This window comes from Anas acuta, chromosome 15 (genome assembly GCF_963932015.1).
Source record: "Anas acuta chromosome 15, bAnaAcu1.1, whole genome shotgun sequence".
Classification (NCBI taxonomy): domain Eukaryota; kingdom Metazoa; phylum Chordata; class Aves; order Anseriformes; family Anatidae; genus Anas; species Anas acuta.
The window spans coordinates 10813013-10839966 of NC_088993.1; the positions used below are offsets into that span (position 1 = coordinate 10813013).

Below are 26954 nucleotides of genomic sequence, written 5' to 3' on the forward strand. Positions count from 1 at the left end.
GTTAAACATCAGTGAAAATGAACTGAACAAAAAAAAATCCTCTGGTGAAATTTTGTTGTTGCTCTGGTTTTGTTGATTTCTCAGGATAAGCAAGGTTGGATTTGAGTAGTGCTTGATCAGAAGATCTTTCAGGTAGAACCTAGGGTGCCTTGGTAGTTTGTCTTCCAGTATCACTCTTACCAGGAAATGAAGGTGCTAGACTCCAGCCTTTCAAACTGGATCAAAAGGAAAAATATCAACTGTTTTGTGGTTGTTAATAAACATTTTATGAGAGACTAGAGATAGCAGTAGCCCTTATAACTTAGCTGGAATTTCAACTAATGAGATGGGTTTTGTCTAGATTAGCTTTCAGTGCCAATTGCATATGGTATTCCTTGTTTTCTATTACCACAAATAAACATTTTTGTTAGAACATAAATGATTATAGTGGTATAATACCTAACCCAAACCCAGAAGAACTAAGGCTTTTGTCCTAGCAAGGGCACATGCTCCTGTGTGAAAAGCCACGAGGTTTTATGCAGATTGACCTACCCCAGATTAAAATGTTTTAGTAAGGATTGTTTTTCCAGCCTATCCTTCCTCTGTAGAGTATTGCATTCAGGACACTTACTGATCTGCTAGCCTCCACTATACCCAGTGCATTCCCAGACACAGACATAGCAGCATGCACGAGTTTCAAGTTCTTGTTCTCCTGCCTGCACAATGTCTTTGTCCTCTGTATGCACACCCTACAGCTTCAGGAAAATAACTGGATTGTAGACCTAAGAACCTTCTGTTTAGTGACCCATGCTTCCCTGCCACAGACCCAAGAGTGTGAGCTTTGTAAAAAAACTCTTAAAACATGTTCCAGAAATTCTACATTAGCAGTAAGGTTTAGTCTCAGCCATTCCAAAATAGTTATTTACATGAAGAATGCAATGTTTGAGGACTTAAAACCAAATCTTCCTTTTCAAACAGCTGTACTCTTTCATCTGCAGATAGAAGTTTTGAAAGGCAAACTCTGTAAAGACACAATTTATCTTGCGATGCCTGCATTTTGTGTTTTTCAGGAATCTCACTACCTCCAGGCTAGTGACCTTAAGGGTCTGTCTAGAGGAAAAACCTGAAGAGTGGAAAAGTTGAGGTGAAGTACCACATCCATTTTTAAGTATTTACTGTTGTAGCAGCCAAGAATTTCTGAATTTGGTGAATTAATCCCCAAAACTCTGAACTTTAGTCAGGGTCAGGAAAGGCATTAATTCCAGAAGGGTCTTGCATCGACATCAATGTGAACAACAACAGCAGCGTGTGGTCAGGCAGGCCTTCAGCAGTGTTTTTAGCCACTGTTGAAGCCTCCCTGGAAAAGCTCATACTTGCCAAGTTGTTACCGAGCCCCTAAGAAACCTCCATAGAGGAACATGGGGAGCAGGCAGCTTCCAAGAAGCCCCCCTGTTTTGTCATTTTAATTCTGATGAAATGCTATAGCTGAAAATGAGAGCTTGGAGTGTGAAAGAGGAGCTGTGCTTTGTGTTCTGCCCTGTGACTGTGCACACCTGTGGAGGAGAGGGGCCGGGGGCACTAAGGGCGGGACGACAGCCCGGGGTGGGGGGGGCGCCGCCCCGTCCCCTCAGCCCGTTCCCGCCTCCGCCCCTCAGGCGCACCTCGCGCTCTGCGCACGCGCAGCCTGGGGTGCCAGGGCGGGGCGGGGCGGGGCCAGGCACGTGCTCGGCGGGGGCGGTGCCGGTACGGGGGGAGGCGGGGCCCGGCCCTCAGCGCGTCACGGCCCCGCCCGGCCCGACATTGGCCGGGGCGAGGGAGGGAGCGGGGCCGCGCCGGGCCCCGTCGTGTCGCAGCCAAAGCGTCCCGGCCGGCCCCCGCCGCCCCCGCGCCGCGCGTTCCGCCCTCAGCGGGGAGCCGAGCTCGGCGGGCCGCGGGCTGCCGCCGCCGCTGCCATGCGGAGGGGAGGCGGCGGCAGCAGCGGGAGGGGGTGACTCCTCGGCCCTGCCCCCTCCATGAGACTGTGGCTGGCCTGGCTGTGCTGCTACACCCTGTTCCTGTGGGCGCTGAGGAGGAGGATGTGGTCTGGCCCTGCCAGGTACCTGAGGAGCCCTTTATCCAGGTCTCTGTACGCCAACGTGATGGGCAGCCACGGGCAGCCCGCCCCGGGCGCCAGGGAGAGCCACCAGGTACGGCCCCTGAGGCAGCCCCCTTCCCTGCCCTTTCCCTTTCCCCCTCCCTCCCCACGGCCGGGACAACCGCGGTTCCCCCGGTTTGAGGGCGTCCTGAGGGGGCCCCGGGCCGGGCAGCGCCCGCCTGGGCCAGACAAAGAGAGGCGACGGCCGGGGCCTCCCGGCGAGAAAGTTGGGGTCGGCCTGAAGCGCCGGGGAGGCGGGGGGAGGCAGGCCGGGCTGCCGCTCGGTGCCGGCCACAGCGGGGCTGGGAGGCCGGCCCGGTGTCCCGAGAGTGGTACCGCGTCAGGCCGGGGTCAGGCTGCCCCCGGGGGCTGAAACCTCCGCTCTGCTCCTCGTCCCGCTGTGCTCGGGGGGTAACGGCGCTTGGGCGAGGTCTGCAGGTGGTGCTGCCTGGGGGGCACTATGAGCACGGGGATGGTTGGTTAATGCCGGTGTGTCTGGAGGAAAATAACCTGAACCGGTCGCAAAAAGGGAGCAGCTGGGAAGCTGCTGAGCTCACAGAGGCCTTGGGATGGTAGGAGGTGGTAGGCTAGAAACGGGTTTGCAACGTGATACAACTGCAGCGAGAGGTTAGTGCTGTACTTGGGCAGCGTAGGGACGTGGGGCAGTGCTCTGTGGAGCTATTAGGTGCTGGGCAGTGCCTTGGGGATACGACTGCCTGTGTTCGGATCTGTGCTGCTGAAAACCTGGCAGGAGCTTAGGAGGGCTAATAAAAAAGGTTGTACAAAGGAAAAAAATAGAAGTATACATTGTAGTTCTCCAAGTTGAGGAGAAGATCTCCACTTCTGAAGTGTTTTGTTTTTTTTAGTGTTCTGGCTGGATGCTGACTGACAATTTTGCTACCAAGCGACCATATTACTGGGGTTTAATGAATACGGTCCGCGTTCAGATCATTCACTACATATGTAGAATGACAGAAACAGAAGTTAGATATACAAAAGAAAACGTGTTTCTGCTGAACAAATGAAATTTGCAGATCTTTTCTGTTGTTAAAGACTGCACAAAAAGACAAGTAAATCAAGAAAATATTGCTATGGAGATGACTGTCATTCACAGGTAAATTGTTTGCAGTGTAGTCTCCACGTGTAATTTACTGGATCTGGATTTTAATTCTAATGTATTGATCCTTTAGTAAGTTTAGTGAGACTTACAGCTTGTGAGATTACTCATAAGTAAGGATTATATGAGGAGGCCCTGGGTACTTGCACTCTGCAGTTTTACTAATGTTGTTACTTTTGCATAAGTTAGTTACTTTTTTTTTCTTTTTACTAATATTAGGTGAGAGTTGTCAATATTTTTTATTATATATCCTTAGATTTCTCTTCAGATTTCTTAGTTCTGTAGCTTCTCTACTGTTGCACTATGTCAGATTGATGAACTTTCTGTTACAAAACTCGTGTCATGAAAGGAGCTCTTCGTATATTGGATGTGGGGAAAAACAAAAGCAATCTCTGTTTTGAGGAATTAGTTCCAGAATAAAACTGTTTTCCACCACTTCTGTTATTTGGAAATTGGATTGTTTTTATCCGGTGTGTTTTTTTCCTTACAGTTTCTGTAGTTTCTAATATTTTCTGGTGTTACATAGATAGTTGCACATGTTTTAGCCAATAAGCTTAATGGCAGACTTAACCATAAAGAAGAAATTAGAGGAGGGCTGCAAACAATGACTGATTTCTGGAAATAAGCTTCTCTTCTCACAGTTGTCGCTGTTATGCCCCTGCTTATGTCAACATATATCACAGTTTGGAAGTTTTAAGGACAGGAATTGTAGAGCAGCTGGTTTCCTTGGTGAGACTGCAGGTAACAGAGTTCAGTGCAGAACCAAGGTTTATGAGCTCGAGTATGGCAGATGTGTAGTGGTATTGCGTGTGGGTCAAAGTCCATGTTTACTGCAGCTCTGATATTTAGATACATTTTCTTCTCTATTGAAAATGGCAACGCAAGGAGGCACTCCACAAGTGCCTGCTGTAGCTAGGCAGCAGCCTCCCAAATCACTGTTGCAGCTGACACCCATCCCTGCCTGCTCCTCAGCTCTGTGGATGGTTCACTTCTGCCAGCTCTTGAAATTGTTTTCTAGAGATGGATGGGCAAAGTATTCTGGCTGCTGCTTTAGTGCTTTTTAACAGTTTGCTAAGGATCCTTTTCGAGACTTGCTGGTCCATGCTGGTTCATTCAACTAGCACTGTGCTGCAGTGAGAAAAGACCCAAACTGGTAAATCAGCAATCTTGAGGGTCTCAGTGCCAGGCTCCATTGTGTGGTGCAGGGTTTCTCAAACTCTGGGTTTTGGAGGAAATGAACACTTGTGCTACCTACAAGCGTGCTTGAAAGTACTGCTGAGGGCCTGATTCTGCAACAAACTTGGCCAGTGTGAAAGTGGCTTTCAAACTAGACCTAAAAAGGTGTATGTTTGTTCCTCTGCTGAAGGGTCTTGAAACACCTTCCTACTTTGGTACTGTTTGATGGAGCCCCTGTTAATGAATCCAGCATGTAATGGCCTTCTTGCAGCTGCCTGCTCCCCTCCGCTTGCTGGCACTGGTATTGGGACACAGCAGGATACTGGGCTGAGAAACCTGTGCTGTTATTATTCATGCTGCAGCAGTGACTGGAAGTCCCATTGTGCTGCTGAGCACTATAAACATGCATTAACTGACTGTTCCCTCCCAGCAAGGTACAACAAATGTGAAGGGAACAGGACATAAGCGTATCTTGTGTAGTATGATTGTAGAGATGATTTTAGGCACTTAATTTTGCACGCTTGCCCCAGCTGACCATTAGCTGTCCTGCATGCATTTTGATGAGATTCTGTTGAAACTCTCCATGCCTTTCTTAAGATGCGTGTGACTCTATCTGCACCATGAACACTTGCAGTCAGATTGGGAACATCATTGCAAGATCTAAGGGGATGGTAGTAAATATTAGCTATAGGCAATAATTGTTGATATTAGAATATAGAATGGCATTAGAAATTATGTAAGAAGGGCTGTCAATAAGTCTGCATGAGTATGAGAGAATGTAAAATAATAGCAATGTTCTTAATTAAAATTATGTTTAGAACTTTTTTGTAACTTCAGCATATTGAGTGAATGGGTTTTTAGCTTGGCATTGCAATGCAGCAATGAGCAACCTTTTAAATTTTATACTCCATGCTGGCATTCTGGAAAGCTGCAGCATTAGAGGTGGAAGTGTGTAAGGTGGGCATGAGGGTTCTAAACTTCAGAATTTTTATAGGTCTGTTTTGTTTTGCACAAGTCTCGTGCATTTAAAATAATGTAAGCCAGATGTTAAAGTTTAGATGTGCCTTACACGTGGACTATTAGGACATTGTTTATTACTTTACCAGCTAGATTCGATAGCAAGAAGCATCCTTTTCTTCAGAACTAGCTAGATAGTAGCTGGCATCTCAGATTTGGTGTAGTTTGTATAGGAGTGGTTATTGCCAAGTAGCATGAGGTGAAAGGAGCCATGAACCCATTTTAACTTGGGCTTCATATTCTACAAATCTAAAAGTATAGAACTCCTTCAGCTGATACTAATGACTTCTTCAATGTGTGAACCTGATTACTTTTTTAGTAGAGTTGATGGGAGAAAGCTCCTTAGACAAAATTGTTTTGAAATACTTGTGAACCTGCTTGTTGGGTACTGGTAAGTGATGAAATGTAGTCCAGCAGTGATACGTGACAGAAAAGCTGTTTAAAGTATAGATTGGATTTTCTATCTAGCTATTTTCCTGGAAAAAAATATTGCAAATGTACTTCCTGATTTCTTTTCAGGGGATGTGACAGGTTCAGAATGAGTTTGAAGACATAACACAAGGTTATCCGAATTCATACTATTTTACCCATTTGGTGGTGTACCCTAGAGGACTTGTGTTTGCTTTCTAGGGTAGTTGCTTTGTAAAATTCTTCAAAGTACAGGGTATTGTGTAAGACAAAATGTGTGACTTCTAGTGAGTAATCTGTCCTCAACTGATTATAGTTCCAATCTAAGTTAAATTAATCCTGAAGCCTGTTTAAAAGTCTGTAGGGAAAACTAAATTTTGATATTTACAGAAATTGATATTAGCTTTCTGTGTGTTTTGTTTCTTTTTAACCACTTCTATTTTTAAATTGCTGCTGAATATTTTAATAATACTTTGTTTCTTTCTCTAGTGGTATGTCTGCAACACAGAGCAGTTGTCTGAATCCCTTCAGCCTATTTTTGTTCAAAGTTACCTTGACCAAGGAACACAGATCTTCCTAAACAACAGCATTGAAAAATCAGGCTGGCTGTTTATCCAGCTCTATCACTCTTTTGTGTCCTCAATTTTTAGCCTTTTTATGTCTAGAACATCTATCAATGGGTAAGTGAAAAGTCAATCTTGGGTAAACTAAATATGTTTTGAATTTTTTTCAGGTGTTCATCCCTATTCCTTGATCTGCCAGTTTTGTTAAATGTCTACAGTTTTCACTTTGCCAGTCTAATAGATCTGCAAAGCCCTGTTTTGCTCTTCCCTTAAACCTTCTTAATTAACGCCATTTCCACATTTACAGTATGAGCAGGGCAGAGGGTGTTTTTGCAATTAATAACAGTCAGAGGATTCTATATGTATTTTATAACCATTACTTGTCTTACTCCAGAGAATACTCAGAAAGAATTTGAGAGTATTCTCTTTGTATTAGATGTTTCCTTCTTCCCTGTTTTTCTTCCTCCTTGCTCTTTTCTTTATCTACTGCCATATCTATAGCATGTGCTGTTGTGGTTGTCCTTGTAGAAAGTGGCTGTGTCCAGTCAGTTCTGTATTACGTCTAAAGTTTGAGTCCATATGTGCTGCAAAACTAGGCTGACTGCTACGCAGTACAGAAGTTGCTGAGTGTTGTGTCTTATAACATTGATGTGGAATGGAGTTCTCTCCTTTCTCTTATTCTTTAAAACTAAATTTCACCCCAGTTTGTGTGTAAGCTGTACTCAAACAGGTAGCTTCTGATGTGGCATGTTTGATGAAACATCAATAAGGTGGGAATAGAGAAGTTATAAAACATGATTCTCCTACTGTTACTCATTGGTCTCATCTGCCATTGGCTGCAGGGGAGTTCAGCTGTTCACGAGTGTTTTTGTATGTTTTCCCAAAAAGTCATTGCCTTTTCTGGTTACTTCTCTTTTGGTCATTCAGACATATGTTTACCAGTTATAACTCTATGAATAATGCCTTTTGTTACATTTACCTCATTTCTCTACCATCCCCACCTCTGCACCTGCTGCATACTTAGATGCAGTCTGATTTGAGGATAGTGGCTGGCTGCTAAGGCTAGGAAAATAATCCTTTTATTTTCTAACCAGATGTCTTTGTGAGCTTTCCTGTGGTGTTTTTAGTTGCTTGTAGCTTTATATAAAGGTTTCTTTGGTCTCCTTGTCTTCCTTTCTCTTCCTGTTTTTTTTTTTTTCTTTTTTTCAAAGGCTCTCCAGCACTTTGAGTTACACCTCGTAGTGCTGTTAGGCATAATAGCCATGAGCCAATTAGACAGCGTGGTCTGACACAAGTGTGCTGCAAAGGGGCTGTACTTAAATTGGCTGTATTCTGTTTATTTTTTATATATATTTAACATCTTGCATTAGTTTCTTCTATGTAACTTTGAATATTGTGTCCTTTTTGTTGGTGGTGGTTTTGTTTTTAATAGTCGATCTTTCTTAGGCCTCTTATTTTTTCAGATTTTTTGTTATTTCATGCTTTTTCTGTTTACCTTTTTTCCCCCTTGGTCATAAAAGAAATCTGCAGATTGTATTTTTTAAATTTAACCTGCTATCCAACGTTGGTTTAAATGATTTATTTTTTTTTTATCTACCTCTAGTCTGTCACTGACCAGTTCTTTCTTCCTCTTCTTGTTCTGCTAACTTTCATCTTCTGCTATGACAGCTGAAATCTGTCACTGTGTAGTCTTCAAACAGTTACAGGCGGGTATGTCATTAACTTGATCCATAAAGAATCCAACTGTCACCTCTACCCAATTCCTTAATGAGTTGTCTATTTTTTATTCGACAGCTCTTGTGTTAAATGCAGAAGGACCTGCAGATAGCAGCAACAGCCATTGTAACATACAATTAAAAAGTCATCTCTTTTGCCATTCTAGCAGTGTTACCCCCATTCTTTCTTTAAATCTCTTCCCTGGCTTCCCTCCTAGTTCCACATCCCATTCCTCATTTATTGTGCATACTTCTGTCTGCAGCCATTTTATTTCCTCTGCTCTCTCCCTCTTTTTTTTTTTTTTTTTTAAGGTAAGTGGGAGAGATTCAAATCTGCGAACGTGACAAATAAAGCTTTAGCCTTTCTCTTTCTGTCTTTCTCTCCCCCCTCTCCGCTTTTTTTTGTATGTGATCATCTTGCGCTGCACTCCACAACCCCTTCCTTTCCTGACCAATTCCTCTTGAAGTCTTAGCCACTATAACTGCATGTAGCTATGTGGTGGATCTCTGACAAGTGGAAGGCAAGTTGAACTGGATTTAAAATTTATCTGAGCATTGACCTTGTCTGTTTTGTGTGACTGATTGCTGCCAAAGTGCATTCTGAATTACTTCATTGTCCTTTTTAAAGTTTGTATGAAATTGGACATTTCTCATCTTTACCTTTCAGGCTGCTGGGAAGGGGCTCGATGTTTGTGTTTTCCCCAGAACAATTTCAAAGACTGCTTAAAATAAATCCAGAATGGAAATCCCACAGACTTCTTGATTTAGGGGCTGGGGATGGAGAAGTTACTAAAGTCATGAGTCCTCACTTTGAAGAAATCTATGCCACAGAGTTGTCTGAAACTATGATATGGCAGCTTCAGAAGAAGAAATACAGGTATTGTACTGAATATTTCCTACATTGTGTATTTCAGAGATTACAGCAAAATCATCTTTGTATATTTTATGAATGTTCAGTGTTTTCAGTCATTTCTTATGTTTGATCACTATGGAAAGAACTGACCTGTACAAAACAGGGAGAGCGAACACATCTGATATTCCTTGTTATCAGGACTTTTGCTATGCTTTTGTTCCTTGTTACCAGTTAAGGCAGAATCAGCAACAACTGTGTTGAAGTCTTTCTTCATAGTTTGCTTAAATTGCTTTAATCAAGACAGTGAGGAAGACAAAATTCAGATACTGATGAATGAACAGTACAAAATTGCAAGAGGAAGGAAAGCGACTGCAAAGAAAGCAAGTTGAATCCTGAAAATAGACGCAGATTAATCAGGTATCTCTAACGACTAGGAAAGGAGTGCTCATGGATTACTGTGTAAAGAATCTTTTATTCTAGTTATGCTTAGCTACTGCTTTTAAGACTGAAGAATATTTAGTAACAAAAACCTCAACACTTTCAGAACTTTGTGCACTGGTCACAGCCCCTGGAGGTTCTTTCAGTCTTGTTGAGTAATGGCTAGTATATGGGGTACTGTCTCCCTAGACTGGAACCCAAAGAATGAAGGAGTTGTGGATGTCTTTTCTTAACGTGTCCTTGAATGGAAAACCCAGCAACTGGGTTTGCACACAAAAAGGTCAGAGTGGATAAAATGCTGCAAGACATTAATACATTTCAGCTTCGTTTTTCCTTGCCGTGTATTCACTTTTACTCTAGAACGTCACGCTTTTATAATACCTTGGCTTTTTTTTTTTTTTTTTTACCCTTACTGCCTGAAGTTTGTAAGGCAATATTCATCCACACCTTTATATGTAACCGTGCCCATTGTTGATCAATTTTTCTTTTCCAGAAGACTAGAAAGACCATGTCTGCTTTTCCTCATTACCTAGTTGGCTGACCTTATTTGCACTATGAACACATCTGTAGGGAATTTTTATCCTTGGTGGGTCTCTCAGAACTCAGCTCTGTATCTCTCTCTCTGTTTGTAGGGTGCTTGGTATAAATGAATGGCAGAACACAGGATTTCAGTATGATGTTATCAGCTGTTTGAATTTGCTGGATCGTTGTGATCAGCCACTGACTGTATTAAAAGATATTAGGAGTGTACTGGAGCCAACTAGAGGCAGAGTCATTCTAGCATTGGTTCTGCCATTTCATCCGTATGTGGAAAATGGTAAGTACACAGATTAATAGCTATTCACACAAGTAAAGAAAGCTTTTGTAGGTTGTAGCATCCTGAATTAAATGTTTTCGTAAATAATTGACGTATGTAAATGTATCTTATAAATAGCTTCTAGGGTGCATGTTCAGAAGTATGAAATCATAGGTAAATAGGCCACACGAGGTAAGATGTTTTCTTAATTCCCCACCATACATTGTTGGCACCAACAGAAAGCTCAGATATTGAAGTTACATATCCTGTTCTGCAGGTTGCCACATTTGAGCTGTGTTGGAGCAACATGGGAAAACTGATCTCTGATTAGGGCCCTCTGCTGCCTTCATATAGGTAACCCCAGTTGTCTTTAGCGACCATTGAACAAATCCATCAGAACTGTCTGTAATACTGAATGGAGCAGCTTAGCTCAAACTGTTTCAAGTGTTCCAGATGAACTACACCTAAAAATTCATAGGATGATAATGTTCACTGTCCAATATGAGATCGCAGAATAAAATACAGACCCTTACTAATACTAATACCAACCATTATTATTATTTTATTAGTAACTGGGAAAAAAAGTCAAATTAAGTGCTAAAATTCATTTATTTCCTGTAGTTGCATTTTAAAGAAATACATGAGAGACTTTTCAAATGAATCTTTCCTTATGACTAAACCTCAAAAGAGATTAAAAAATTTTTAGATGCCTGTGATTGTGGGGGTTCAGGTTGAGGCACCCTAAAGGTGATTTGAGTTGTAGAAGGCTGGTGTTCATCAGTCATTCTTTGGATGCTGCCTCTCCTTGACTTGTCAATGGAAAGGCACATGTGTACAGAAAATACAAAACTAATAACCTTAATATTCTGGAAATTGTAAATACAATCAAAATGAAACTATTTTTCTCTTTTTATATGCAAATAGTATTTTGGGGGGGGGGAGGGAGGGAGGGAGGACACCACAAAAAGAGCTTTAAGTGTAAAACTGAATGGTGTCAGTTGAAAAATTCCTTAAAATACAGTATTTGAGCATATAATTTTGTAGCTATTCTAAAAAGTAGTATGTCTTAAATGAGATTGAGGGTTGACTTAGGCACCTGTATGGTATTTCCAAGCACATTTGGTTACAACATCCTATTACTGTAACATGGAACAATTTGATTTCCTTTCTTTAAAATTCCATATAACAACCATGTCTTGCTTGACTTTCATCAGCATGTTAGAAGCAAAAATTGAGAAGTGATCTGTGTGTCTGTTTCATTTGTGTGACTTCAAAGCTGTATATCATGGTGTTTTGCAATCACTGTTGCACACAGCATCTACTTTTCTACGTGTTGTTCGGTAACCATGTGATAGGCTACATGCTACTTCCTTGCTCAACGGAGGTAGGGAAATAAAGGAAGAAAAAACTATTCCAGGTCCATTTGTATCTATCGCTAACTGCCTGTGTCACACTGGGAAAAGAATAGGATATTAAATTTAAAAATCCCGGGGGAATAGACACCTGTCCTTTGATTGTTGAACTCAAAACAGATTTCATCTTCCAACAAGTAGGAATGACTAAGATGTCTTGTAAACCAAAGTCAGACTCTAGTTTGTGCTGGCAACCTGTAAACGATTAGTCACTTTCTTTAAGACAGCTTTGTTTCCTTTGCTTTTTGTAAGTCTCAGCTAGCACGGTGATGTTCTTTTTTTCTTTTTCTTTTTTTTTTCTGATCTGTAGTGTATGACAGTAGCTTTAGTATGCTTGTATCAGTTGAGGCTGTTCCAGTTAGCAAATATCTACTGTAACTTCAAACATACTCAGTTTGTCTGTTTACTGCTGACATGGATATGGGCCCATATAAACATCTCTAGACAGTGCGAGTTACCACATGCACAAGTTAGTGTCATTCCACTAAAGCTTTCCTGCTTAAGATCTTTTCAGTTATAGTCTAAAGAAATAGTGAGCTGCCAGACTGTCTTATAACTCCTTACATCAGCTAATTAAAAAGTCTGGACCTGCCTGGTGAAACTTCTGAATTTTAGAGAGGGCAATAAATGGAGAAGGGATTAGGCAGGTAAGGTGTTTGATCGGTGTATAGATCAGTTTTTAGAACTGGAGACCTAAAGATAAATTTAAATCAAAACAAGATATTTGGGTTATTACATCTAATTTAATGGGAAGGTAATTGTAGAAACCCTCAGTGTGAACAGTATAAAGCCTGCTCTAAGAGAACAAAGCAAGGTGGAGTAGGAGGTATAATTTGTTTCTGTGTTCCTGGAATTACAGTGACACCTAGAGTCCAAAGTAGCTTAATCACAAATTAAGCTCTCCAGAGGAGCTTTGTTTTCACTGTATAGAACAACAAGTAAATGCACTTCCTGTGCATTTCTAAATTTGTCAAGCCATACAAATCATGTGGTATCATAATAAAACATATTATGGGCACCCCCTAGGTGATTATAAAGTGTTTTATATTTCCTAATATAGACAGTGTGTGTCTGTGCGTGTGTATGTATATGAAGGCAATATTAGATAATCAGTCTGGATTGTGACATTTTCTTTTTGAGCATATTAATGTTTCTATGATTGAATATTATGTATAAGAAGAGGAAGGTGCATTTTTCATCATCCTGAAGTATTTAGTAGTAAATTGAGTTGGAAACAGTACTAGATGGACCCTTACTTTGCCTGATTTTTTCAGTTCTTGTGTCACTGAAATGCAAAATGTGGCTTCAGTTGCTAAACAAAGCCTTGCTTTATTTAAAGGATGACAAAAGATTTAACTGTTGCTTAGCAGGGAGAATGCCTGATACCAACAGGTCTCTTCTGAAAGTGCTGATTTGTAGATTGGCTAGGTAATAACTTCTCAGTGTACTTCTAGTTTTGTGCCTGTATCCATTTTGATCAGGCACACAAAAGCAAAAGTTGGTGCTACAAGTAACCCTGACTTTGGATGGTAGGATTGGAAGAAAGGGGTTTTCTGTCTAGCAGTTGAATTTTAATGTTGCAGGAGTAACCTTTTCATGACCACCACTTTGCTTTCCTCAGAAGGCTAGGATGAGGTTCACAACCCAAATGAGTTTTACAATGAGAGTACATGCATTTATATAATCTTTTTTTCTTCTTGCCTATCCATAGAATATGTATGTTTTTCTGTTTAAGCTGCTGTAAGACTCCATAAGTCTTGATCTATATATCCATTATAACTAACATGACTGAAAACAGAATTTCACCAAGTTTATTTTCTAATGGTGTTGATTAATGTACATCTTACACAACTGTTTTAATTTGCATACAAGAAATACATGTAAATTCATGCTGAATGGGAAATAATGTGTAACACAGGTCATCAAAATCAAGTGCATTGAACATTGTCTCTTTAGAAAACGCTATGAAGAACACTGTCCTGTAAGGTTTTCTCCTTTCTTTTTAAAGCACAGTAAGTCTGTGAAGAAGCTTAACTTCTTCATCTGCTTCTTTGGTTACACTAAAAATGTCCAACAAATTGGAAATGCAGCACATACTCATCTGTTCTGGTACACAGTGTCATCGTCCAGATGATCCTAGGGGGAAAAAGAAATGTGGAAGTGTTTACTCATTGATGCAAATGTTTGTTGTTATCATTTTTAAAGGCAATACTTTTTTGAGGCAAATTCCGTCTCTTTATAGCTTCAATATACTCCTTCCATCCCTACTTATCTAATTCCATTTGTCTGTGTGGCACCTGCAGGATTCCAAACATGTTTCCTTTCCTTTTGGCTTCTCCTAATCTTCAAAGAGCACAGAGGCAGTAAAACAATACCTCTTATTTTCACTATGTTTTTATCTGGCACTTAAACCAAGGACCAGGTCAGCAGGGACTTGAAGCCTTTAAAGGGATAATTACAGAGGAAATCAGTTGGCAGTACAGAGGTGAATAAACTAAAAATGTTTAGAGGAGGAGTGTTTGACTTTGTATTCTGTTTCTTTTTCTTTCTCATCACATCTCTGAAATAGTGCAGTATAAGCTTAGAATGTGAAAGAATTTTTAATGTTTCTGTAGAGAAACATTTTTTTTTTTGAAGGATGATTTTGAAGCTGTTTTCACTGCTTGCAAATACACATGTTTTCTAAAATTTTCTGTAACTTACCTGGCATATGCAAAATTCCTGTCAAATAGTTATTGAAGATTTACTGGCCTAAGGTTGCAACGATGAAATAAGCTGTGTGGTTTTATCCAGTGTGTTGAATACTTAGCTACAGAAGTTTGTGTGTGTGGGGAAATAACTGTAAGAATGTTGTAGAGCTTGCTGAAAATGTTTTGTTATGCTTCTGTCATCTTACTCTTCTGGACTAAGGGAACGAGAGGAACTACAATTGAAAAATTTTCATGAAAGAGCTCTAATAGGTTTGTGTTTTATCAAACAGTCCGGAACAACTTGCTGAAACCTCTTCTTGGCAAAATACAAACTTAAAGGGGCTTCATGAAGTGTACATACACACATTTTTTAACGTATATGAAAAGTACAGTGTGTATATACACTCATTTGATTGTGTATATGTATATGTAAGAGCATATAACGTATTGGCATCGTGAGCATCTCTGATACAAAACCATCTTGCTTTATATTGTATTTTTCCCTAGAAAGGATGCCTAACTTGAGTGCTGGTATTGTAGGCCTTTCATGACATGAAACTTTGCGTCCATCTGGGAGGAAAAGAATTTTTATTCCCAGACAACATATTGGTCCTGGTTTTAGCCTTATTGGAACTAAGAAATATTGGATGGCTTCGAAAATGGAAGCTTTCTTTTTTTTTTTTTTTTTTTTTTCTTCAGTACTGAATCTGAATTCAGCTGTCACTTTTCTGCACTTGCAGACACTGCATATACGGGAATATCATCATCTGTGCTCTTATATTACAGATCACGTGAGTGTGTTTCTGCATAATGTGAAGGTGTGTATCTGTCCCAGGAAAAAAAGTGCCTGTAAACTGTCGTGATCTCTTCTTGATCATATAGAATCTTTGACTATTGTGCAGAATACTTTTTTTTTTAAGACCTTAATCAACTTTAAATAAGAAAAAAAATCTAGTTCCAGATGGAACAAATGGTAAATTCTTAAAAACTGAGTTCCTCTCTTCCCCCATGTTTTTCCCCATACCAGTAGAAACTTACAGGCTGTCGGGAGTGCTCAGCGTACCTCTGCTTTTGAAGTTCTTGGGCAATTGCTCGAAAAATTTTTCGTCCGCTAGTGATTTTCTGCAAATTATATAAAATATTTTAGCTTAGTATTACGTTTGAGGTTGGGAGAAGCATCTTTTTTAGAATCTTTTTGTAATTCTGATCTTTTTTTTTTTTTTTGCTTGTGTATGTCTGTGGGAAATTTACTGAATAATGCTTTAGGACCATATAGTTAGTCAGTCAGAAGGGTTTAAGTTGCATTAATATTACATCTCTTAACGTATATACCTTCTTTAATAGATATTTAAACACTATGGATATTTTTCTTTAATTTAAGGAGTCATGGCAATAAATGGTCTAAATAGACTTTTAAACTAGGAGTTTACCTGAATGCCCCATTTGAACAAATAAAAAAAAAAAATCAATATTGAAGAGTTATTCTAAAAAAGAGTTCAAACAAAATTTTCTTGCAAGCAAAACCTAAAGGAAGCTGCGTGTAAAGGACGATCCTTAGGTAGATTTGACTTTATCCTGTATCCAGATAGTTACAAATTAACTGATTAGTTAAACATGAGGTAAATGTAAAATCATTAACCTGCTCTGTACAAATCTGAACCGAAGCCTTAACAGCTATATGTGTCCCTTTAACTGAGTCATCAATTAATCACAAAATTGGTATCAGATATATACTTAAAAAAAAAAAAAAAGAAGGTTCTGAATCACAGATAAAGCAAAGTGATAACGTACGCAGTTCTCTGTCCTCTGGTCTTCATTTCCACTTTTACTTAGCAGCTTTGGTTTTAACTAGAAGGAGGAAGGGAAAAAAAGTTTGAAACAACATGATATAGCAACAGCTAAAGTAGCAGAATAGTTTAATCTTGCCCTGTTACAGTGGAAAAGAGTCTGTAGATAAGTAGATATTAGGTCAGCTTATACCATTGGAAAAAAAATCAGGCATTTAAGGCCTTTTTCATCTTCTGGTAGTAGATGTTGCGCATATCCATATCTTTGCTTTGAGTACAATAGAACTTGCCTGAAGCTACCTAGTTGTCAAAAATAAACCAATTTGCATCGTAGATACCAGGTTTTCTCCTGAAAAAAGGCATGATTAATTCTTTCTACTATATGACTTCGGGTAGCTTAAAGAAAACAAAACAACATCAAAAATGAGTGTCTTGTCTTTATATTTAGACAACTATCACTGCAGCAAAGAGCCATTTACCGTGTCATACCACACAGGACTGCAAGTCCTTATTCTCATGTCAAAGTAATTATTTAAAGATTCCAGTTTCAGCTTGGGGTGTTTGTTTTTAACTAAATACAATTTTGTTCTAGAAAAAAATAAAAATCTGGTATTTATATAATTTTAACTGCGTGCATTCTATTGTTTATTTCCTATATCCATAAAACTTCTCCAAGTCTCTGATACTTCTAAATCTTTTACCACTGTCTATCTTCTGTACATGTACAGTATATGAATACAGTTTCATTATACAAGCAAAGTCAGATTGCAGTAACTTTGCATCTTACAAATATTTTGACATTAAATTATTTTACTTTTAATGGAAGCTAATCCACAAAGTTTGTGACTTGCAATGGTAATTTATAACTTTGCTTTTTGAGTGTGCTTTGACAGATCTAGTATCCAAGCTGCTGATTAATACACTTGGTATAATTTTAGTTTTATAATACTGTTATTTTAGACAAGTTACTTAAAATGTGGTTGCTATTTAGAGTTACAGGTATATGTCTGCAGGTACGTGCACCATATGAACTTCAACCAAGCATCTCTTTACAACTTAACTGTAGAAGCTATGGAAGCTAGGACTGTCTTTTACTCTCTTTACGGAGATGCTAAGACTGCTTAAAGTTAAATAATGCACAAAATCAGTTTGAACCTACCTTGTAGACTATAAGGATTGTGAATACAGCAGTGCAGTATAGAAGCAGTAAGGTTGAGATGACAATCATGCAGTTAAATTCTTCAGTGCTGTGCCTCTCTGGTCATTAAGTAAGAGTAAGTATTAGAATAATGGACAATTCTGATTCATGTAATTTTCTAAAGACTCTGAATTTCAGCCCCCTTCCGTTGAGGAATTAAAAAAAAACTTCATATGCATCAATACTTTTTGATTTAACTTCAGTCTGAATTCCCTAGCAAGATCACTTCTGTTTCTCTGAATGTTTGTTCAGAGAAATGAAGACTTCTTGTTTTTGTTTATAAACCCTTACATTGAGGGATAGATGGAGAATAGAGTCCAGTTTTCTTCTCTAATAAAGGAATATCTGAACAAAGATTACAGGCTTTTGTTCAGGAATACAGTTAGACAGGGGGAATGAATTAATACAGCTGGATTGTTTTCCCTATTTTTTTCTATTTTAGCCATGTGAAACTGAAATGTAATTAATGTAGCCTCATTATATTTTAGTTAGAAGGCAAACACTACAGAATTAGAGAACTAAAACAGTTTGCTCAAGTTGGCACAGTGAATCTCCAGTTCTGAAACCCTGCATCTGTTGAATGTATTTCTACTAAATGCCTGTTTCTTTGCTTCTCATTTTCTGATGATACTTCCTTTCTGACAGCCATTAAGGTCTATAACAATACTCTACACCCTTTATAGATAGTACAGAGCACAACATTTCTTTCTGTTCTAGAATTCTAGAGTAATGATAAGAGCAGTCTAACCAGCAAATGGCATTAAGATGGTTATTTGTAGAATCCCTCCATAGTTTTACAATTAACAGTTTAAGAAACTCATACTACTCCTAATTGCTTTGTTGGTATTTCAGTCTTAAATGCCATTTTTGAGAGTATAATAGAGGATTTGGGAAAGAATTTTCTTTTATGATGATTCATTAAGGATGAATAAATAACTGACCTCTTTTTGTTAGAATGGTTCCACCTCCTGTTTGCTTAGAATGGAGTGAACTTGAATCTGAAAATGCTATTCCACAAAAATAAACAGCACTGTCATTTACAGTCAGATCATTGATCTGAAGTGAAGTGCTATTTTCTGATATTTTTACTTTGAACTTCTGATCATTTGTGCATCTAGGAGTGCACAAATCCTCGTGCTTGTTAGTGAAAAAACGAAACCATAGAACTTGAAGCTTGGACAGGGAGCATTGAGGGGCAGAGAAATTACACGGTAGGGACACTGTTTGGGTGGAATATTCAGCTTTCTGGTATCTGGGTTGTCTTACAGTGACTTGGCATTTATCTGCTGCACCTGTTGAGAATAAACAATGAGGGCTAGTTAGATAAGCAAGGCATAATCTAGAAAGAAAATAAGCTGCTTATGGTTCATGCTAGAAAAGGTAGGTGGAAAGGGGAAAAAACGTTTTTCAAACTTTGATTTTTTTTTTAGGATGGATAGACAAGGTGGGTGACATAAATCTAGATGCTCAGTGGTATGTCTCTCCAAAGGTTTGTTTCTCCTCTACTCTTCCTGATTTGGGAGTAATGTGAGACAGCCTGATTGCAAGTGGTGGAAGAGTCATAAATGGAGACATTTAAAACTTAGCAATTTCATAACATTGATTAGAATTCATAATAGTTCCTGCATATGCCTTCACTTTGTGGTACGTACTGACTCCGGGTTTCTAAGGATAACAATATTGCTTGTTAGTTCTGACATTTAAAAATTTGTGTAGAGAAAACAGGAAGTTCAATCAGGGAAGAGAATTCTAATTAAGGAACTGAAATGTTTAATATGACTGGTCTGGGAGAGTTATTATATGTTTTAAAGTCCTTACTGAAATCTATAATTTAGATACTTTTGATGTGTCTAGTTTTATGCACATAGCTTAGTTATTTAAACAATTGAATGAGGATTATGCAGTGAAAATGAAGGTAGTAGCTTACTAGCATACTTTCCTCATTTCTAGAAAGTAAAAAGTTAGAATAAAAATAAACTGAAATCTGTCTTAATCTATTGCTGATACACAATTGATAAGCCTGTCTACTGCAGACAGTCAGTGCTGTCCCTTCATGGTTTTTCTCACCAAATATTTTATGGACCTAATCCAAGCAGATTCAGTGTCTGTGACTTCTGCGGGAATAAAGTTAAATTCTATTTCTCCATCGGATGAACATCAGAGCCATTCCATAGCAGCTACAGCAACCTGAAGGCTCTAGTAGTGTAACTGTGAAAGACAGTAGGTTGTGCTCCTGCAGTTGATCACCTTCTCCTTTCCAGTTAACTTGTGCTCTGGTTGACCTTGCAGAGCAGAACACCATAGCTTCAGTTCATACAGATACTGTCTGCCGGACTTCCTAAACCTTCCTACCAAACAAGCACAGCTGCACTGAAACCATGCTGTTGCTGCTGGAGCACTCTTTACAGGAGAGTGCCGTAGGGTTTCACCCAGAAATCATAGATTACATTTCAGAATTATGGAATAAAAAGCATTTACTAAGTCATTTCATTTGGAAGTTGCATGAAGACAGCAAAAATTAGCTCAATTCGCAGCAAAACTTTTTACTACACTTACAGCTATGTTGCAAATCATAACCACAACATTTTCAATCCTGTAATTTCTATTAGATGAGAAAATACAAGAAGCTTAAATGTCTTACCAGCACTGTACAGAATCCAGTTAAATGCCAACATTAGCATTTTCTGGAAGCTGTTGAAAGATGCCATTTCTTGTATCTGTCTGGAAATGATTCTGCTTGAAGGAAGAGGAACTTATGAAATTTTTGGAGTTGCAGAATGCTCTGTACCACGCGATTTAGAGCTTCCTGTTGAGAAGGGCTTTTACTGTTGTATTTGGCAAACTTGTTAAAGGTACAGACCAAACCAGAAAACATTTCTGTGGTTTGTGAATGACATTACTTTGAAAGTGAGTGAACACTTTTTACTTTTAAATTTGCAAGTTGTGCCAGGTTACTTTTTTGGATATTGCAAATAACATGTTTCCCAACATAATGCATATATTCAGCTTTGTAATTTTATCTGGCCTTATACTGTTTTTACTGCATCAGCTAGTAAGTGACAGCAACAAGTTCTGTAGTCATCCCTTATTTAACTAATGTGGTGGTTTCCTAGAAAAAAAAAAAAAGTAACAGCAAATGATAATTTTCAACTTGCTGTCTCTATTTACTGTAACTACCTGAAGCCATCTTTAGCCAGACAGTAGGCATAAAGAAAAAAAATTATAATGCTGGAAAATATCTATATTAAATTGTCTGTCCGTCCATGTCTGCTGAACACCAGCCTCAATAAAGGAAGGTACTTTTCAGCCAGTTTTGGAGCTGCTAGTTAAAAATGTAGCCAAAGATAACCTTAAGAAGGAGCCTCTTCTGAACTCTTGGGGAGGGGGTGCGGGGGGAGGAACTTGGGAGAAAAAAAAAAACTGATCTATCAACAATTCTACAAATGGCTTGTCAACCTCATATTTGGAGTGGAATGGAATATAATGTGTAACATAATTTCTGGAAAAAAAAAGTCTGTTTTATAACTGAAACAATACTCTTTTATTTTCTCAGTAGGTGGCAAGTGGGAAAAACCCTCAGAAGTTTTGGAAATCAAAGGGCATACTTGGGAAGAACAGGTTAATAGCCTGCCAGAAGTTTTCAGTAAAGCTGGTTTTGCCATAGAGGCTTTCACCAGACTGCCATACCTATGTGAAGGTGATATGTATAATGACTACTATGTACTAGATGATGCTGTCTTTGTCCTGAAGCCAGTGTAAGTGTATATGAAGTAAATCTCCAGAATCAATCCCAAGAAGCAGCCTCTGAAAGAGAGTTTTGATTTAGGGTTATGTAAAGGGAGGGAATTTGGGGTATTGCTGTGCTAAATAAATACCATGTAAGAATTTTAAAGGCCAAAATACTAATGTATTTCTTTGTAGTATTTAGGAAAAAAAAGGGTTTTGTTTTATTAAACAGATTCTTCAGTTGAGAATCTTTTTTTTTAACCAGCTCTTAAACCAACAATGCATTCTGCAATCCAGCAGCAATGGGGGATACTTTTTTTTACACTTACCTGCAACAGGGATCAGATCCAAACAAAAGCAATAGTCCTGATAATGAGGAAACTGATACAATGTGAATTGTTGTTAAAGAAATCAACTGAAATCTGGCAATAAAGTTATCCATTCAGTTCAAACCTTGTTGATTATAAACTGTTGAAATGGATATTCTTCCATGCTAAGTTACTTTATCTCTTACTGTCATTCTTCATGTTTTTATTCATGCTAATAAACTTTTTTGAGATGACTTTTTGCATTAACTTTCGTGTTCTTTTTTGTAACCATAGCCACGCTTCTCCACAGCAGCTGCTCTTTGAGAATTGAACTCCCAGTAGCAGCACAAAGTTGAGTTTATTTAAACAGCATTTAAGTATTGTTTAAAGGGATAACAGTCCACAAAAATGTATCACTTTTGGTTGGGTTTCTTTCATATTCTTCTCAATGCCTCATAAATTCTCATTGCTTTTGCATATGCCATTTTCCAGCTAAAGGGGCTATGGTAACTTGATGGGTTTGATAACAAACCTCCTAAGCGAGTTGTTCCTAAAAGCTAACGTTTTAAAGAACCTGTAGGCACTTTCTTGCAAACTTTTTGAGTCAAATTGCCTCTGAGGCTTAGGCTATAGGGACCTGATTTTGAAGGTTTAAACAGCTTGGAACAGTTGTTTGTTTTTCCATGAATACAGAATAAATGCTATTTATTTTAACATGTCTTATTTTAAAAATCTTGTTTAAAATAGCTAATTTCTGGCAGTTGAGATAAAACCTTCCTTCTAAAACGACAAACGGCATCGTCAGTAAAGAGTAGAGAACTGGCAGGCATGTGTCTTGTTGCTTGGGACATAAGTGTTGTGAGAGCAGAAGAACCTTAGCTTGTGTATCAACTGGTAAGTAAAGCAAGAACTGATTTGTCTTATGCTTTTGAAGTATAAAGTTATTTATTTAGCAATTGGTGATCTTACACCAGGTAGGATGTTTTAGCTTGTCTTTTTAGGTTTATCCTGGACTTCCTTTGACTGATGTTTAGTGATTTCTCTTGCAAAGTTAATAGCCTTTTATTCTCAGTTGTCTTTGTGTAAGATTGTGTTGTGTAGTAAGGAGAGAGAGGCCTGATTAGTGTTTTTTTGGTTGTGTTTTTTTTTGCTCCAACAGTAATTCAGGCTCAGAATTATTTCAGCATCTGTTACTGAATTTTGGCACAGAAAACAGTCATATTTGTCTGGAAAAAATGAGCTGGGTATGTTTTGGAGTGAGTTTATTCTTCTTTGTTACTTTATTTGGACCTATATTAATAGGAAAATATGGTTCTTGTGTTATGAATTTAGCTTTATGTAGCAAATGTATATTAAGACAAAATTCTTCAATGGTACTTAAAAGTTGTACTCCCACAGGTTACAATCACACGAAAGACTGCGTTTCACATCTTTCACATCTTTTAGTCCTGTCATTTAGGATGTTAGTTTGTAACAGTTTTGAGATGTTTTGGGACAGAAGATGCAATGTACAAGTAATTTTTTCTTATAATTTCCTATTTTGTTCCCTTTACTTAAACAAGTATTCTTACACTTGAGGTATGAAATTAAAACACCTAAAACATGAGCAATAACAGGGAAAAGCTGTGACCAGAGCAAGCTTGGGACTAAGCCACTAAGGGACTGAGTCTTGCAAGAGTGTTGGTCTTCAGAAGTCTGTAATCAGTCCTGTGGGGTTTCTTGGGGAGTGGGGTGCTGGGGGCACCGCTCACAGCACAGGAAACTGCTGTGTGACAGCTTCCTCGCTTCCTAACTATCATGGGTGACACAAGGCACTTGTCATATGCTTGTCTAATCACATTATCTTTTTTATTAAGGTGATGCATAATTAAGTGCAAGTAAGTTAAAAGGGCCACAAATATGAGTGTAGGTACTAATGAAAACACTGCAGTCCTGTTCTTAATATTCTGCTAGTTTTGCCTAGTTTCCCTTTCTATAATATATCTGCTATGCACAGATACGTACAGTCATGCAGAAGAAAAAAATTACTTAGCTTTGTCCTGTAAAGATAATAGTCTGGGCAGAAAATCTATGCAGCTGTGTTTTAGAGGAAAGCATAAGTATTTAATGTATCTCATGATTATCCTCAAAAGCCTGCTTAGGCCTATGGAACTAGCGATTTGTAAGTCGCAGCGTGTGGTGTAATGTGCTGTATTTTGCCCTGGAAAGTAACTAAATTATCTGTTTTGTTGAGGTGGTACTGGATATGTAGCATCACAGGAAAAAAGATGCTGTGCAAGGGCATGGTTTATTTGGGAACTTTCAGCAGAAATTTGGATGAGTTTCATCTCCCAGAAGGCACGGCCCCCTTTGGCTGGGTGGCCCCAGGTACAGTCAGCTCCCCTCCTGCTCCCAGGAGCCCAGAGCCACCTGCCTCTGCTCGGGGTGCAGAGGCTGGGGGACCCTGGGCAACGCCAACCTGGCCCTGTTTGTTGCCCCCATACAGTTCATTGAGCTCTCTTCATCTCAGGTATGAGAAGAAGAGGCACTGTGGGAGTCCCTCAGCTGATTCCCCCCAGCAGAGGCCTTTCCCTCCCCGCTGGGTGCTGCTGGGCAGGCACCTGGAGCTGTGAGGCGGTGCTGGCCCCAGGCCCTGCCCTGCTGCAGGGGTCCTGGCTGCAGCCGCCTGCTTCTTGCACTGCAGAGCGCGGGGAAGGAGGCGCACACAGCAGAGGCAGGTAAAGTGCTGCGGGGCCCTGGCTTTCTATACATGCCACAGGAACGCAGCATCTCTTTTCACAGCCCTCCCCTTCCTTCCCTCCCTCCCTCTGCAGCCTGAACCCCCTGAGCATTCTCCTATAGGGTTTATACGCTGCTGCATGTAGGGCTTTTTCGCGGAGGTGCTGAGAGCCTGGCTGTGAGGGGGAGGACAGGCACCAGTGGCGCGTGAGGTTATCGGCAAGACTTCTGATTATGAGGTTAGGGTTAGCTTTCTGGTTATCAGGCTTCAGATAAGGCTCTGGCTGCATTGAGGAGGTGGGTGATAAAATGTCTAGGATTTCTTTACATGGAGGAGCGTGTGTTTGGGGAGCAAGGGGACGGGCAGGCTGTAAGCTCCCCATAACCTGAGAGTCCTGCAAGGGAAGTCTTAGAGATCTGGTCACAGCATACCCTGTGGTGGTGCAGGGAAGGCTCTGCAGGGAGGTGCCAGATGGGATCTGCAGAGCCACAGGCTGATTTGGGATTGTGAGCACTCTAGGCAACTTCTGTAAATGGACTAGTTTAACTGACAAAGGAAAATACTTCATCCCACAGATCCTTTTATCAAGCAGGGCTATTTCACAGCAGATCTCTTCTGCACCTGCTAATTGTCCATTGAAATTAGTTGGGATAAAACAGCACTACCCTCCTTATATATTTCCTTATATTACATCTCCTTCTATATTAATTTGGTATGCTTTAATTAAAATACGCTCCCTGATCAAAGTGAGTGTGTTGGAATAAACAAATCGAGGTTGACATTAGTAGCATGATTTAAACCCTACAGATTAGCCAAAACTTGCTGCAAAACTGATAGGGCAATGGCAGAAACAAACACAAGAAAGTTCATTGTCCAGGAAACCAGATACATCTGAATGAGAGACTGCAGTGTGGCACTCCCAAAAGAATTGTTGAAAGGGGTTTCAGTGTGTGTAAGAAAAGTACAGAGGCGCTAGCTTCTTGAAGCCTAATGATTATTTTTTTCATCATCCATCAGTTTGAGTCGCTCCTGTTACCAGTTACATATTTGTGTTAGACTGAAGCATTGCTAGAGGCTGTTGACAGATGTTCTTATAAGAGTACGCTGCCAATACGTGAGTTTAAACAGTCTGAAAAAGGTGTTTCTAATTATCAGATGTTCAAATCTGTAATTCAATCTATGACAGAGAACAACAACAAAAAAAAAAAAAAACACATCCAAATTCAGCATCAAAAAGAAACGGGGAAATTAAGTGTAGCAGCAGATAAGCCTTTGAAAGGAAGGAAGGGGAGAGGAAGCATAACAAAGTGATCTTGTGGTCGGAGCAAAGCTGGCTCATGGGGCCCTCTGTATCGTTTGTTAAAAATCATGGAGTAATTCCAATGCAAGAAACTGCAATCTGCAGAGCATCGCCTAATATCTGAATTAATTTGTTGCTTCCCCTGTGGGAACAGTGGTTGGGCAGAGGCAGGAAACCCTCCCTGCAGGGATCTGCTGCAGCAGGTGATGGAGCAGGGGAGGGGAGCGTGGCTGCAGAAATGCCTCTGGGAGGGAGATCTGCTTGGTCCCCACTTCTTTTCAATCCTGGCTGTGTGTCAGGCCAAGCAGCTTTGTGCTATGTATCCTTGTCCTTCAGAATGTAGACCAAATGGAAAAAAAAAAGAAATCACATTGTATAGGACAACTGAGACTGTCGGCCATTTCTGACAAGAATCAGTGACGGCCTGGTGCAAAGCTCTGGGAGTCCCATTACTGCTCTTCCTTCCAGTTCATTTAGCTTTTGGTGACCTTCATGCTGCACAGCACAAGGCAGCAGGGATAGCAGAAGCTACTAAACCATGTATTTCCCTAGAAACTACGACCTGGCCAATGCTGGAAAAATTGATGGTGTACTTCTCATGAGTACAAAGTCCAGAGGTTTGAGCAGTCTAAATGAAGTGGCATGGTCGTGAACCCATGTGTTGCCTTTCTACTGCTTCAGAAGGGCACAGGTGTATTTGTGGGGCTCTCTGCAGAGTGATGGCATGAGGGAGGCGTGGAGCACTTGGCACTGATGCGGGAGGCCATGCCATGGTACGGATCGGAGCTCTGCCAGTGGAAGGTCCCAGGGCTGCTCTGCAGTGGTCATACAGGCAATTCCACAAGCTAGGGAAGGCTTTGGGATTGTTTGGAGTTCTATTTCTTTTTTTGTTCTCTCTATTTCTTTTTATTTTATATGAGTATTTTTTTTCTAACTAAATTGCATTTGTCATATTTAGTTGGAATGTGGCTTAGTAAGGAAACAGTGCTGCTAAGAAGAAAAGCAGAAGAGCTGTTAGGTAAGAGGGAACGAAACCTGGCTGCACACATACACCCAGTAGGCTTGTATAAAGCGTATCTCTATCCTGGAAAAAGGTCTAAATGGATAGCTTGGGCGCAAGCACTTTTAGATCATTCTGATCTCAGTCTGCACTCCATAGGTTATGCTGGCTCTACTTGATAGCTCTGGAAGTTTGGGTTGAATACTGTGTTTTGACTTTGTTCTTTTAATTTTCCTTTTCACTCCAAATATCTTCTGATTCTAATAAACACTAGAAGAAATGCCCAGACTTCTTAAGATATGTTTCTTATTGATATTAATGAGTCCTGCTGAGACTACGCACAGTCAGAACTCTGAAGGTAAGACCAGAAATCCTGTCTGAGGAATTAATTCTGTGTGGATGGAAAAAGCTGTACGTAGTAAAATAGATGCAGTGCTATTTAGTAAGTAGGACCGTATTCTCTGCTCTCTTGGCTTCGTGGAGCTATGCCAGCAAAGATTTTAGCCAAGATTGCTTATTAAGCAGTAGCCCTTTATTTTCAGTGTTTTTCTATAAATGCTTTTAATCAAAGCTGCATTGCATGTGTGAAAGTAAATTATAGTTGTGTATATATAGTTT

General features: G+C 39.7%; 3 protein-coding genes across 10 annotated transcripts in view; 2 read left to right on the forward strand and 1 right to left on the reverse strand.

Annotated features, from left to right (window-relative positions):
• Positions 1-1773: 1773 nt before the first annotated feature.
• Positions 1774-21571, forward strand: METTL9 (methyltransferase 9, His-X-His N1(pi)-histidine). 7 transcript variants are annotated; one of them, XM_068699469.1, is made up of 6 exons: positions 1774-2165; positions 6321-6511; positions 8777-8986; positions 10033-10217; positions 15085-15116; positions 20840-21571. In XM_068699469.1, exons 1-6 carry the CDS (start codon positions 1992-1994, stop codon positions 20945-20947), a joined length of 900 nt encoding a protein of 299 aa, XP_068555570.1. In that variant the 5' UTR covers positions 1774-1991; the 3' UTR covers positions 20948-21571. The 7 variants fall into 7 exon arrangements, 5 of the variants coding, with proteins under 5 accessions (XP_068555570.1, XP_068555573.1, XP_068555569.1 ...); XM_068699472.1 differs by having other exon boundaries at positions 20837-20961; XR_011101675.1 differs by lacking the exon at positions 15085-15116 and adding an exon at positions 10474-10550 and having other exon boundaries at positions 1775-2165; positions 20837-20975.
• IGSF6 (immunoglobulin superfamily member 6) lies at positions 13394-20058 on the reverse strand. 2 transcript variants are annotated; one of them, XM_068699473.1, is made up of 6 exons: positions 19925-20058; positions 18225-18575; positions 17245-17342; positions 16090-16146; positions 15362-15420; positions 13394-13744 (listed from the first exon to the last, which is right to left on the reverse strand). In XM_068699473.1, the coding sequence occupies exons 1-6, from the start codon at positions 19989-19991 to the stop codon at positions 13669-13671; spliced, it is 708 nt and encodes a 235-aa protein (XP_068555574.1). In that variant the 5' UTR covers positions 19992-20058; the 3' UTR covers positions 13394-13668. The 2 variants fall into 2 exon arrangements, with proteins under 2 accessions (XP_068555574.1, XP_068555575.1); XM_068699474.1 differs by having other exon boundaries at positions 15337-15420.
• A 129-nt stretch (positions 21572-21700) lies between the features above and the next one.
• The window catches only part of OTOA (otoancorin), a 39321-nt gene continuing 34067 nt past the window's right edge, over positions 21701-26954 (forward strand). Inside the window, exon 1 of the mRNA XM_068699475.1 lies at positions 21701-26694. Coding sequence (XP_068555576.1) covers positions 26616-26694 — 79 coding nt within the window. The 5' untranslated portion in view covers positions 21701-26615. The remainder of the gene's footprint in view (positions 26695-26954) is intronic.